Below are 13,476 nucleotides of genomic sequence, written 5' to 3'. Positions count from 1 at the left end.
AAAAAAAAAAAAAAAAAAGATTGATATTTTACTATAATAATAATAATACATGTAAATATTTAATAAGTCAATAGATTTCTTTTAATTCATGTAATTATAAATAAACTATTTCACTTACAACTCTACTTGTAACTCTACTTGCAACTTCTTGACTAAAAACAACTCCAAGAACTTTAAAAGTAAATTCAAATGACATTCTAGACCATATAGAAATAATAATGTGACTATTTTAGCCTGAATTTATAACCTTGTATTATTATATTTTCTAATAAATACTTCTTGTGTTCCCGAATATCCAATAACTTGGTTATCCTTATCTAAAAAGCCTCCTGGAATATAATACTCATACAGGTGTACCACAAATAGTAGTGATAATATCCCCTTTATTTATATTTCTTTTGATAATACTATATATAACTTCATAATTAGTATATTTTTGAGAATTATAACCCCCTGGTAATACAATAGTTTCAAAGCTTAAATATTTAATAGATCCTAACTTTTATCTACATTTACAGTAATTCCAACATTAGTTCTTATTGATATTCTATCTTGGTAAGATACCAATATTAATTATCTCCTCTTATCAAAACGTCTGCAACGATACTTATTTAGACAAGTTTTGTATTATCCACTACAGATACAAGAACAAGTGGTTTGTTATTTATTAATTACAGGAGTTGGAGATGATCAAATAAGTTTGATAATATCAATTAAACTTAATAAAATGATAAATATAAACAAGAAATTTAAAAGAAGAGAACATTTCCAAATATATATTCAAATTTGTAAGGAATATTATCAAATAACAATAAAGTATAATAGTGCTTATTGCATCAAAGAAAAAAAGAGTGGTATTTATTAACTAATAATATCATTATATTTAAATTACTTCAGAATAATTATCTTTTATAAAAAAAATAAATTCTAAACTTAGAACCTATATTAATAATAAAGAGGATATTAAAATTTTCTTTTTCCTCTTTTTGGAGTAATATCTTTTGGTGCATCAGAAAATGTAATCGCGCTAATTAATAAGGCATCTAACAAATTTGTATTAAAATATTAATGAGAAAGGAAGGGGGAAAGGGGGAGAGGGGTAAGATTCGGAAATATTTTAATATTATTAAAAAATGATTAATAAGTCTAAAAAGTATCATTTTCATCAAAATGATACCTTGAATTTTTTAGATTATTTAAAAGGTCTCTTATTGTCTAATTTAAGTGAATCTTATTATTTACCTCCTGAAGTAATTGAAGAATTTAAGAAATATATTAAGACTATTTCTAATGAAGATAAAATAAAATTAATTGAGGACTTTTTATTTCCAGCTTTAGATAAGTTAACATCTAGTATATGTGTAGGTGATTTAATATCTATAATATTATCAGATTCATCTATAAGAGAAATTATACAGGAAAATAATAATGAAGAGAAATTTTGGAGTATTATAAAACCATCGTTAGATGTAGATAAATGGATAATATTAGAATCTAAAGAGAAATGTACAAAATTTATATTATTATGTAATTTACTTGAATTTCCAAAGTTTTTTGAATTATTTTCAGTTAAAGTAGATTCTTTAAAAATATATATGAAATATTTACCTAATGAAACAAGATATGTACAAAGATATTTTATTAATTTTATATCGAAATCTATAAATATATGTCAATGGTGTTATGTAATTTCCGAAATTATCTTTGAATTTGAAGAAGAAGTTATGAATAAATATTTATATAATAATGAATCTGAATATTTAACTTTATTATATTATAAAGAGATTATAACAAATAAGAATATTTATAAAGTTTTATTTAATTTTGGATTAGATAGTAACTCCAAATTAATTATTAAACATAATAAAAGAAAAGCTGAAAGTAGAATCACTTTAATTTTTCAATTATTATTTAAAATAATTATGAATAAATCAAGAATATTTTCAGATCTAGGTTTGGATTTTATTTGCAGCATTATTAAGAATATAAATGATGATATTACCATAAAATATTTTGAGAATTTTATCATTAACATTAGAAATAAAATAAATATTTGTATTCAGAATTATATGAAATTTAAATATATGAATATAAAGTATGGTGATAATTTTTTAAAATATCTTAAGATTATAAATATAATATGTTTAAATTTTAATATTAAAAAATATATTGATATATATTTAATTTATAATTTACAGAAATTACTATATTTTATTTTAAATAAACCTATATGTAGCTTTGAAATTCAAATGAATTCTTTAATATTAGTTCAATTAATTCAATTATTACCATTGTTAATAAATAAAATATATGTGGGAGAATATAGAAATATAAGTACAAATTATAATCCAAATTTACTTATAAAATATGGACCTATTAAAGATGATGTTAACATGTCGGAAATTCATTATTTAGATCGAGAGATAACTCTTATACCTTGTGAGACATCTTCTGATTCAGAAAATGATGAATATAATAAATATAATGGAGATGATCATTTAGCATATATTCATGAAGATAATAATTTAATATTACAAAAATATTTCCATATATTTATAAAGATACTTGTATATTTTCAAAATAATTTTGATAATTTATGTTCTCTATATAATTTACAAGAATCTACAATGATCAATTATATTATTGGATTTATTAAGGTTGATGGATTAAAAATATATTCTTATTCATTAATACATAATGAATTATTGAATATGATACAAAGTTCAATAAAAGATTATTCAATAATGAGTAATTGGAAAATTGAATTAACAATTAAAATTATGATAGATATGATTAATATAGTAGATATTAAATTATTTAAATCTCTTCAATTTTTAAATTTAATTAATGAATGGTTTTATAAAATAATATTTTATAATCAAGATAATAATTCTTTTAAATTATATTGTATATCTGGTCCAAATATTATTCTTTCTTGTTGCAATGCAATTAATATTATTATAAATAATATTTGTATTAATCATATCCATTATTGTAATGTATTTTCTAATTTAGTAAATGATATAATTATTAACTGTTTAAATTATAGACATTCAAGATTTGTCTTAAAAAGTACAAAGGTTTATTATGATGATACAATTGAAATACTACTTAATATAACTGAGATATTAATTAAAAAACCTCAAATTAACGAATTTATTGCTTTGAAATCATCAATCTTGGATTATATGGAATCATTTATATTAAATAATATATCAAGTACAGGTGTGAAATTAATTTATATTTTATTAGCTAATATGATTCTTTCTATAGATAATATAGATATGAATAAAATAGAATACATTGTTGAATTGGTTAATAAATATGAAGTACCAGATATTATAAGAGATAGTTTTGAAACATTTTACAATATTTATACTATGAGATGTAAGTGGTTAAAAAGAGAAATTAATATTTTAAAACCTGAAGACTTAAAATATGATAATTCCTTTTATTTTAATGAAAATTATCCAGTTATTGATAATGATATATCATTAGAAAAGCTTATACAAAACTTTACATATTGCTCATTAGAGTGCAGTGGTGATTAAATATTTATATTTTTTTTATTATAGTCATATCTTCAATTTTAAAGATGAGATTTATCTTGTTCACTTACTAATTGCAATAATCTTTCACTAAACTTCTTAGATGCATAATCAAGAGGTACTTTTCCTTCCTAAATTATAAAAAAAGTATAAATTTATAACAAATTAAGGAATTTCTAAAGCTTCTTTAATTTAAACATACATTATTCTTTGCAAATATCATTTCCGGTTGTTTTGTTGCAATAATATATGCAATATCTTCATGAAGTCCATTCACTGCAACATGCAGAATTGTATCATTTGAATATTTTTCATTCCCATTAATATCTGCTGACTTTTCAAGAAGTAATTTAAAACAATTTAATTTCCCTGAACAAGCTGATAAAAAGATAGCACTTCTATTATAGTTATCTTTATAATCTATAATATCATGACATTTATTAACTAATATATTAACTATATCTTCATATCCCTTTGAAGCTGCATAATGTAATGGGGTACAACCTGAGTTATTAGTAATATGACAATTAGCTCCTCTACTTAATAAATATATTGTAATTTCTTCTAATCCACTAGAACATGATGAATGTAAAGGTGTCCAACCATTGTCATCACATGTATTTGCATCAACTCCTTTATTAATAAGAAGTTTTACCAACTTAAAAAAACAATAATATTAATAACATCTTATTACATTAGTGAAATATAACTTACTTCAATATTATTTTTAGAAACTGCATTATGTAAAATAGTTCTACCATCTTCATCTTTAATATTTAATTCTACATTACTTCTGTGTTCCAATACATCTGTTAATATATCTTCATCATAAATCTCAACTAATTTAAATAAGTCATTTTGAGTCATTTCTAATTAATTATATTAAATATAAAGTATTATAATATTAACAACAATTAAAAACTAATATAGTATGATTATAAGCGGCTGTTAATAATAATTTCATTAATATTATATTATAATAAATTAATAAATAATACATATTTATAATTATTATAGTTAATTATAATAATAGTTTTTAGATATTTTTAAGGTGTATTTTGAGATAATATATTATTTCACTAATAATTATATATTCTAAATCTCTTAAATACTTTATAAATAGAATAAATATATATAAAAAAAATTAGTGATCCATAAATTAAGGTATAAATGGTTTATTTATTTATCTGAGACAATAATTATGTATTAAAATAACCAAGATATATTATGTATAAGTATTTTTTTTTTTTTAATATATAAAATATAGGAATTTTTGTTGTTTTGACCGCAGGCGGTCAAATAATTTTTTGGTGATTTTTCTCTAATAATAGAAGTTATATATAGAATTACTAAATAAAGATAAAGTCTTATAGTCCCCACTTCTAATAATAATAATAAGAATTGACCATTTTAATTAATATAAAGGGTCATTTAATATATGTGGGAAGATATAAAACCAGTTTGGGGAACAGGATTATTTGAGAAATTTTATTATGGTCCATTTCGTGTAGTATTATCAACTCATCCAGAAGAATCTGATAGTTGGTGGGATTCCTATAATGAGTGTATAATATTTATTGATGAATATAATCAATATCTTAATAATCCATTTTATGCAATACCTCGCGATACATCAATTACATTAACAAATGTGAGCTCTTCTTTTGAGCCATTGATTAAATCTTCATTTCCTTCTACATATGAGATTTTGATGAATCCCTCTATAATTCGTATGTGTGAAGACATTTCTGTAGAACTTTCTCTTCATCAATTGGAAGTATTTGGATTTTTGAATTTGGCTATAATGGATCCTTTACTAAAACAACAGGATGGTTCAATAGATACAATAAATCTTCCATATACAATTACGGAGTTATTTTATCGTGAAAGAAAATTTTTATTACTTATTATATATGAAATGGCTAGAAATATTCATACAAGTTTGATTCTTGGTGTATTATGTGACAATTCACCTGAATCTAACTCTAATTTAACTTCTCCATCTCACTCTAATTCAAATATTGTCTCAACAATTTTTACAAGTCAATGCAATCCTTTATGCGTATATGGATGTGCTAAAATTTTAATGGGTGGGTTTATAATTAATGTAGTTAATTCAATATTTCATTGTATTCAAGCTGCTGGTAGATTAGGACCAGTACAGAATAAAGCTGAATCTCAGTCAGCAATGGCTGATATACCATTAGATATAGAAGTTAATAATACTATGAGATCACATTATAAAGATATAATTAATAGATTGACTGATACAATAGCTTTATTATTGGCCCGTTTTCATCCAAAATTAGAAGAAATAGAATCTATGATGGAATTAATTCCTAATATAGCAAAGATGCATCCAAGCTTTTTAACAAATAGGCCTACAGCAGCTGATTATGATTCTTGGAATGAATCTAAAGATAATTCTAGTTTATCTTTATCTATGAAGATTTTATTTATTATTATTGTATCATTTGATACAGTAGCCCAAAGATGGACTAGATCCGATATTCCTGAATCACGTCCAAATTCTTTATATAATTCAATTGAATGGTATTTCTCTACAAAGAGACTTCTTAAATCTAATAAACAAAATTTATTTATATGTAAGAATCCTTTGATACATAAGTTATTACAAGATCATAAGGCAACATCTTCAGATTCTGATTTATCCTTAACATTAGATAAATCATATTTAAGTGCATTTTGGGATGAAGATACTCAACTTGGTAAATTTGCAGCTTTTTCGATTAATGGGATTTTTGGAAAAAACTCTCAAAAGCGTTTTCTTGGAATTACTCATTGGAAAGTTTTTGATCATATTCAATTAAATCTGATGCCACGTCTACATCCTTTAGAACCTGTAAATCTGATTTTTCTTCAGGTTATCTATGATTTTTATTTGGCAGCATTTAACCCTATTGTTGATCCAATACAGTGGTCACGCATATTACAACTTCAAAGAAGAGTTTTAATGGATAAAGGAACATCAGGAGGGGTTTCTAATAGATCAGAACAAAAACGTTCTAATTCATCTGAAAATAAAGGAATTACATCTATATTAAGCCCTATTATATGTTGTTTGGATGTCCTATGTAGAAGATATCCACCTTCAAGTTGGGGAGCTTCTAAAATACTTTCAAGTTGTATTGAAATGTTTCCAACTCTCAGTATGTATTCTTCATATAATGAGATTGGAAAGGATACTTCAATACTCTCTATGTCTCCAATACTATTAGAACTTTTTATAGATTTATTAAATTTAGCTGGAACAATAATGACTGTTGGGCATTATTCTTTGGGCCAACAAATATCTCACCTTTTACAAAATCAACCTTCAAATATTTGGTTTCATCTCCCCTCTATAATCCAATTTTTAGCTAAGGTAATATCAAAAAAGCTTCCTGGTATTCAGATATACCTTGGAGCACCACTTTTAGCTCTTGAAGATCCTAACCTAACTCCAGCAAATGTCAGTATATGGAATGGGAGTGGATTAGATTCTTCAAATATATTCCATACTTTATGTGGCTCAGTTCTTAGAATTATTACATCAGGATTTTCAAATCGCTTATTATTGAGTCATCCTCCTCCAAATGTCTTATTAAATCCTGTAATAAACTTAAATGGTGATAAATTAATTGTAGATGTCTTAATTTCATTATTTAGAGATTCATCCGACAATGGATTATTCGAAAATCAGCAACTTTTATACTCACTTTATAGTGGATGTTTAGATGCTTTTTCAATGGGATTAATACATATTCAAGCTCGCCAAATGTTACAAATAATAAGTCAAAAAATTAATCAACTTTCTAGAACTCTTCAATTTGCAATCCAACATGTAAAGGATTATGGAGAATTTGCAATTAAAATTTTAAGTTGTATTTTAACATTATTATTTAGAAATTCCCAAATAGAACAAATTAAAATCCAAATGAATATTGAAAATTTAAATAGTCCAAAGGATTCTAATTACTCTTTCCAACTTCCTCTACTTCGTTGGGTACTTTCAGAAATCCTTCCTATTCTAGATTCATTAGATAATCTTCCTTCAATTAGATATTGGCGTCTTTCAACTCTTATTCTCAAATATATGAGATTTATTCTATGTCATCCTCTTCCACAAAATATTGAACAATCTAGGGATAACTCTGAAGCTACTATTTGGTTATTCCGTTGCTTATTATCAATAGATTCGCCTACTTATCACCAAGTAATGCATCTTATAACTCTACATAGGCAACCTCATTTGATATTTTTAAAAGGATCTTCAAGTGATCCTTGTACCTTATTACAAATTCAGACTGCCAGTGTAGGCCTTGATTTATTACGAATTTTGTTTCAAAGAGATTATATATTTATATCTTGGGTTAGGCATTATAAGTCTATATTACATCATCAATATTTAGCAAATTCTACTAATATTCAATCAAAGGATACTGAATTTGATTCTAATTCAATGCAAACTTTGGATACCTTAGCTTATGCAAATAGTGCTTTGATTCCAATTGACCAACAATTAAATCTACCTCCTCTATCTGACTCTTCAAATTTACCAAATACTTTTCATTATAAGGGAGCTTTGTTGGAATATTTTATTACTGGAGTTGATGAAGATATTCTTAAAAGTATGGTATATATTCTGTATCAGCTTATAATTCGAGATTATCAAGGGATTTCAGCTATATTTCACTATTCCCCTTCTCTTTTATTACAAGTAAAGTCTTGTTTAAATCATATTTTAATAAATCCATCTAATGATAAATTTCCATTTTCAATCGAAAGTTTCGTTTCAGAATTTTCTTCTTCCTTCTTGTCTATTTGGGCTTCTCCATATGCTCTAACTCCAGTAGAAACAGAGGTAGGATCTATAACTAGAACTTCTCTGGTTTCTGATGAGCAAGCTATTTTTTGGGAAGAAATTACTGAAATAGATTCCTTATACTCATCTACAAAATTACAATATAACTTTTTGGGGTGTTCATCCAAGTCCTTATTACCTATAAATTCTCAACTAGAATTATATTGGAATCTTCATCGAAATGCTTTAATAGAATCCTATGACTTATCTCTATGGCTAAATTTAAGAAATTCAGAGATAAATTCACCATTATTCATATCTTCAAATATTAATGATCATATCCTCAATGGATATTTACAGAATTTAGCTCCTGTATTTCAGCTGAATAAATCATTTCACTATGAAAAATTATCAAGATTTCATCTTACAAGTATTAGATCTTTAATCGTTCATATTTTAAATATAGGACTTGAGCAGAATTATATTATTTGCAATGGACTTTTAAAAAGAGACTCATCTGCAACTGCAGTACCTTTAATGTTAGGATTATATTTGGATATAGTTACAGATGTACCTACTATTAATGAATACTTATCTCCTGATTTAAATAATATATCTTCTCTTAGCACTAAATCTTACGAGGAGATTTATGCAGGTCCATTAGTATGTAATGATGGACTTTTTCCTTTACTTGCTATTATTAGTCTTACATCAAATCCTCCTCAAATTCCTTTACTTCAACCAAGTGAAAATAAAATTAAAGATCCTACTACTGATTTTACAATATTAACACAAATGGAATTATATTATGTATGTTTGAGACTTGTTGTAAACCTTTTAAAAATTCCTCAAACTGTTGATTTTACAATTAGATTAATACTTAATTATTGGCATTCTAGATACTCAATTTTAAAAGAGAGACTTGCAACACCAGTAAATTGGATTCCCCTAGAATACAGATGGTGCCATTATCTTCATGTTACATTGTTAATCCATATTCATTCTATTGAGATCTTCATAGTATCTGAAGTTACAAATACTTATTTAACTTACTGCGGATCTCTTGAAAATAACAAATTTGAGACTGGTGAATCGTATTGGTTAATGAATGCTCACAATCTACAGATTCTTAATCGCATATTCCTATTTCCTTCTCGTACTGGATCAACAGTTACTGAACCATTTGATATACTTGCTGTATTATTTAATGTTGGACAAACTTTGTTAGATGATTTGGAATTAGCTGATGACCAAATATCCCTACTGTTAAACACATTTATACCATTTTTTACTTCCCCGAAATTATTAGCTTGTATGACATATTTTGGCAAGTCTATGTATTCTAAATTACCTCAATTTGTCATAGATAATGAATTTTCTGGAATTTGTAGCCCATCTATTCATACAATGTGTTGTCATACGTTACTTAGTGAGTACGTTCAATTTTTTGGATTACTCTTACAGCATTATAGTGGGAGATCTCTTCTTAGAAGTAATGATTATAAAACAAAAGATACTATGCCAAATATTAATTTTACATTACAGTCCCTAATTGAATTATGTAGACCTTATTTAAATATTTCATTTCTTCAAAAAAGTCCAATTCCAATATCTACTGCAATTTTATCAATATTTTCCCAATCCTTTTTAACATTATTACAAAATATTGACTCTTCTAGGCTCGCTAGCATAGGGAATATATCTTTTAATGGGATTAATGTCAATAATATAAAACAATCAAATAGTACAATAACAATTATTCAGGATTGCTGCAAAAATATTATTGAATTACTGTGTGATCTTGAAACTCTTCCTAAACTTCCTTTAGAATGGAAAAGTACCTTAATGTTTTTATTTACAAGTTGTATAGCCCTAGATTGGATACACGAATTTAAAAATTTATCAGATTCAAGCTCAAATTTATTATTACAGCATATTTGGCCAGATATATGGGTAAAGTCTACAAAACAAAATTCAATAAGTTTCCAAAAGTTTATTTCTACTTTAATAAGTAATCTAGATAACTTCCAACTAATATCTGAAGATAATATACCAAAATTAAATTTGAATTGGATCCTTCCCCACAATTTAAATTCTAAATCCATATGCTGGATATATAACCCTTTTGAATCTATTTCAAATGCTGGAACTGGAAATTTGGGAGATAAATTTGAAAATAGAATCCCTTTAAATAATATAAAGAATAATTATAAATCAAAATTATTTTATCCAGATTTATTAGCCGGAATAGAGAATGTAGATAACTATTTTTATTTTTCAGTTTATTCTCTATTTTTGATATATGCACAGATACATCAATATAAAGACAAAATTATGATAGAAGATTTCCAAGTAAAATATTTGGTACCTTATTATAATGGAGATAGACATATACAAATTTTTTTAAAATTACTTCAAATATCTCAGAAAATTGGAAAATTTTCTATAAATATTATTTCATTATGGAATCATATTACTGCCTTTTGGTTAAATATGTCTCCTATATTTTTAAGAAGATTGTTAGAAACCAATTATATTGATTATTTGTTAAATGTAGACATTTTATTAGATAATTGCCAAGATTTTATTAAATCTATCTCACAATTATTACCAGATGAATTAATGGAAACTAATTGTGCTAGTATTTATAGATACACACAACAATCAGATATGTTATTTTCTTTTTTTTCGTTAATTTATCAAATTACTGAAAAGGGAGTTTTACCTGATAATATTTTAGGTGGATATGGTTCTAAAGAAGCATTACTTATTATTGGAAAATGGATCACAAAATTTGAAGCATTTTTTAATGCAATTTTAGATAATACTATCAAACATATAACATTTTCTTTACAATCTAGAAGATCAACTTGGACTATGAGTGACCCCTTACAACCTAATGAATATGGAAGTGAACTCTTATCTCTGTTAATTCCTTTGCTAAACCCACTTATTATGACTGCTTCAAAGATAGTAAGAGGTTTAAACCAAAAGAAATTATACAAAGAATATTCAGATAATACAAAGGATATAATAATTGGAATGTTACATAACAAATGTACTCAAATTCTTCTAAATTTGTCACAAAATATTTTTATTGTGAAAAATGATTTTAAATTAATCTATACATTAATGTTTTCATGTATATTGTGGTTAGATACTGATATACAAGATATTATCATAATGCAAAATGAGTATCTAATTCCAAAGCAAATAAAATTTGGACAAGATATAGACAAATGCAAAGAAAATTTTCCTCCTTTTGAATTTATTACATTACAGAAAAGAAAGAATAATTTAGCAAAGTGTATATCAATATGCATTAATAATCTTGTAAAACCTTTAAAAGATGACAATTATAAAACACTATTAATTGAAAAACATTATTTACAAGATATTATTATGATTATCACTAGTTGTGCAAATATACTATGGTTATCTTGTAATGGAATATATCAAATTTCACTAGATAAATTGGAGCATGTTGATAAGAATAATTTAACTCTTTTCAATCATGAAGATCAACTTTCTGATATTATAAGAACTTGTATGGAGTCTATTCATAGTGTTGTTAATGTTAAAGATAAGTCTGATAATCCAAATAAAATTCTTGAAAGTATGGAGTCAACTTGTAGTAAAGAATTGCAAATACTCAAATCTATAGTTACTCAGCTTGAGAGTTTAATAAATTAATGTATATAAATACATTTATAACTTGATAATTTCTACTTAATGTATACTAGTCATTTATTTACATTATAATTTTATGTATTAAGTATTTCACTATTAAGTAAAATTAATAAAAAAAAATATTATGTGAGGAATATAAATGAAATTTCTTTTATTATATTACAAATCTTATGTTATGGTATTCATATTTTGAATTAGTGTTTAAATGAATCTTATCATAGCTTAACTATATATTCTAATCCATATTAAATTCTATATGATTATATCAATGATCTACACAAAATTATTCAACATTTTTATCTATTACTAAATTTATATCGTAATATTACTTCCAGACCTTAAGAGATAATCTAAGTTTTTTAAACTAGCCAAAAATACATTATCACATTTATATAATATATATTACCAATATTATTTTTGAAATATATTATTGATAACTTATTTCTTATTTCCTAGGATAATTATCATTTGTTTGAAATCATATAATCGTTCTAATATTTCTAAATATCAATAACATTTCTATGTATAACTTCTTGATATTTTATTGTTACAGTAATTCTAATTTTAGCTATTTTAACTGAAAAATATAAAATCACTTTATATTATTAATATCTATATTGTCCAAATTATTAAAATAAAATAAAATATTTCTAATTTGCCCAATAAATTAATCTTATATTTATTAGTAAACTATAATTAATAATCAAATCTTAATATTATATTGAATTAATAATACGATTATCGTATTTATAATTAAAATAAATTACTTGAGTATCTTATCAAGTAAGGAAATCTTTTGTTTTTATTAAATTTATTTTAAATAATACATATCTTTCTCTTTTCTATTATTTATCAGCTTTATATTATTCTATAAATAATATAAACACATTTTAATAATTAAATACTTACTAAAATCATAAATAAATAATAAATTAAATATATTATCAACATATAATAATATATTAGTATAATTTAAAAAAAAAAATTAAAATCCATTCACTCATTTATAATTTGAAAGATTTCATCAAAGTTATCAATATTTGAAAATAAAACTATATATCTATATTCTATATATAAAATTATTAATTTTGTATTATTATTATCACTAAAAATTACTTTCAAAGCTATAAAATATAGAATACTTGCTTTATTATAAAATTTTTAATATTAATACAAATTCCTTAACTTTTATATTTGTAATATATTTTTTCATCATATAAATAATTTTATATTACTAAAAACTTATCTCATTAATTTAAAAATCATAAATTTATCTATATATACTGTATTTCAATATTTTCTTTTTTTATTCATTTTTCTTCTTTTAGAGATCCTGAATTTGTAAATAATATTTCACTAGTATTTCTCTTTCATTTAATAAATAAATATATTTTAAATATTTACTATAGTATAATTCCTATTAATAAAATAATT

The 13,476-nt window shown here is 23.9% G+C and overlaps 4 protein-coding genes across 4 annotated transcripts in view; 2 read left to right on the top strand and 2 right to left on the bottom strand.

Moving 5' to 3' along the window:
* cand_005460 (uncharacterized protein) overlaps positions 1 to 196 on the bottom strand; it is a gene marked incomplete at both ends in the record, with an annotated part of 1,292 nt that extends 1,096 nt beyond the window's left edge. Inside the window, one exon of the mRNA XM_067210787.1 lies at positions 119 to 196. Coding sequence (XP_067067313.1) covers positions 119 to 196 — 78 coding nt within the window. The remainder of the gene's footprint in view (positions 1 to 118) is intronic.
* Positions 197 to 1,133: 937 nt separating this feature from the next.
* cand_005450 (uncharacterized protein) lies at positions 1,134 to 3,551 on the top strand (the record flags this gene model as incomplete). Its single annotated transcript, XM_067210786.1, has 1 exon — positions 1,134 to 3,551. One exon carries the CDS (start codon positions 1,134 to 1,136, stop codon positions 3,549 to 3,551), a length of 2,418 nt encoding a protein of 805 aa, XP_067067312.1.
* On the bottom strand, positions 3,253 to 4,415 carry cand_005440 (uncharacterized protein; the record flags this gene model as incomplete). The annotated part of the gene is made up of 4 exons (XM_067210785.1): positions 3,253 to 3,267; positions 3,620 to 3,679; positions 3,751 to 4,206; positions 4,263 to 4,415. 4 exons carry the CDS (start codon positions 4,413 to 4,415, stop codon positions 3,253 to 3,255), a joined length of 684 nt encoding a protein of 227 aa, XP_067067311.1.
* A 571-nt stretch (positions 4,416 to 4,986) lies between these two features.
* On the top strand, positions 4,987 to 12,045 carry cand_005430 (uncharacterized protein; the record flags this gene model as incomplete). The annotated part of the gene is made up of 1 exon (XM_067210784.1): positions 4,987 to 12,045. The coding sequence occupies one exon, from the start codon at positions 4,987 to 4,989 to the stop codon at positions 12,043 to 12,045; it is 7,059 nt and encodes a 2,352-aa protein (XP_067067310.1).
* Positions 12,046 to 13,476: the final 1,431 nt, after the last annotated feature.

This window comes from Cryptosporidium andersoni, assembly GCF_001865355.1.
Source record: "Cryptosporidium andersoni isolate 30847 chromosome Unknown contig_38, whole genome shotgun sequence".
NCBI classification, from domain to species: Eukaryota; Apicomplexa; class Conoidasida; order Eucoccidiorida; family Cryptosporidiidae; genus Cryptosporidium; species Cryptosporidium andersoni.
Note: the sequence above shows the minus strand (reverse complement) of the source record. Positions and strands in the feature narration are given on the sequence as shown.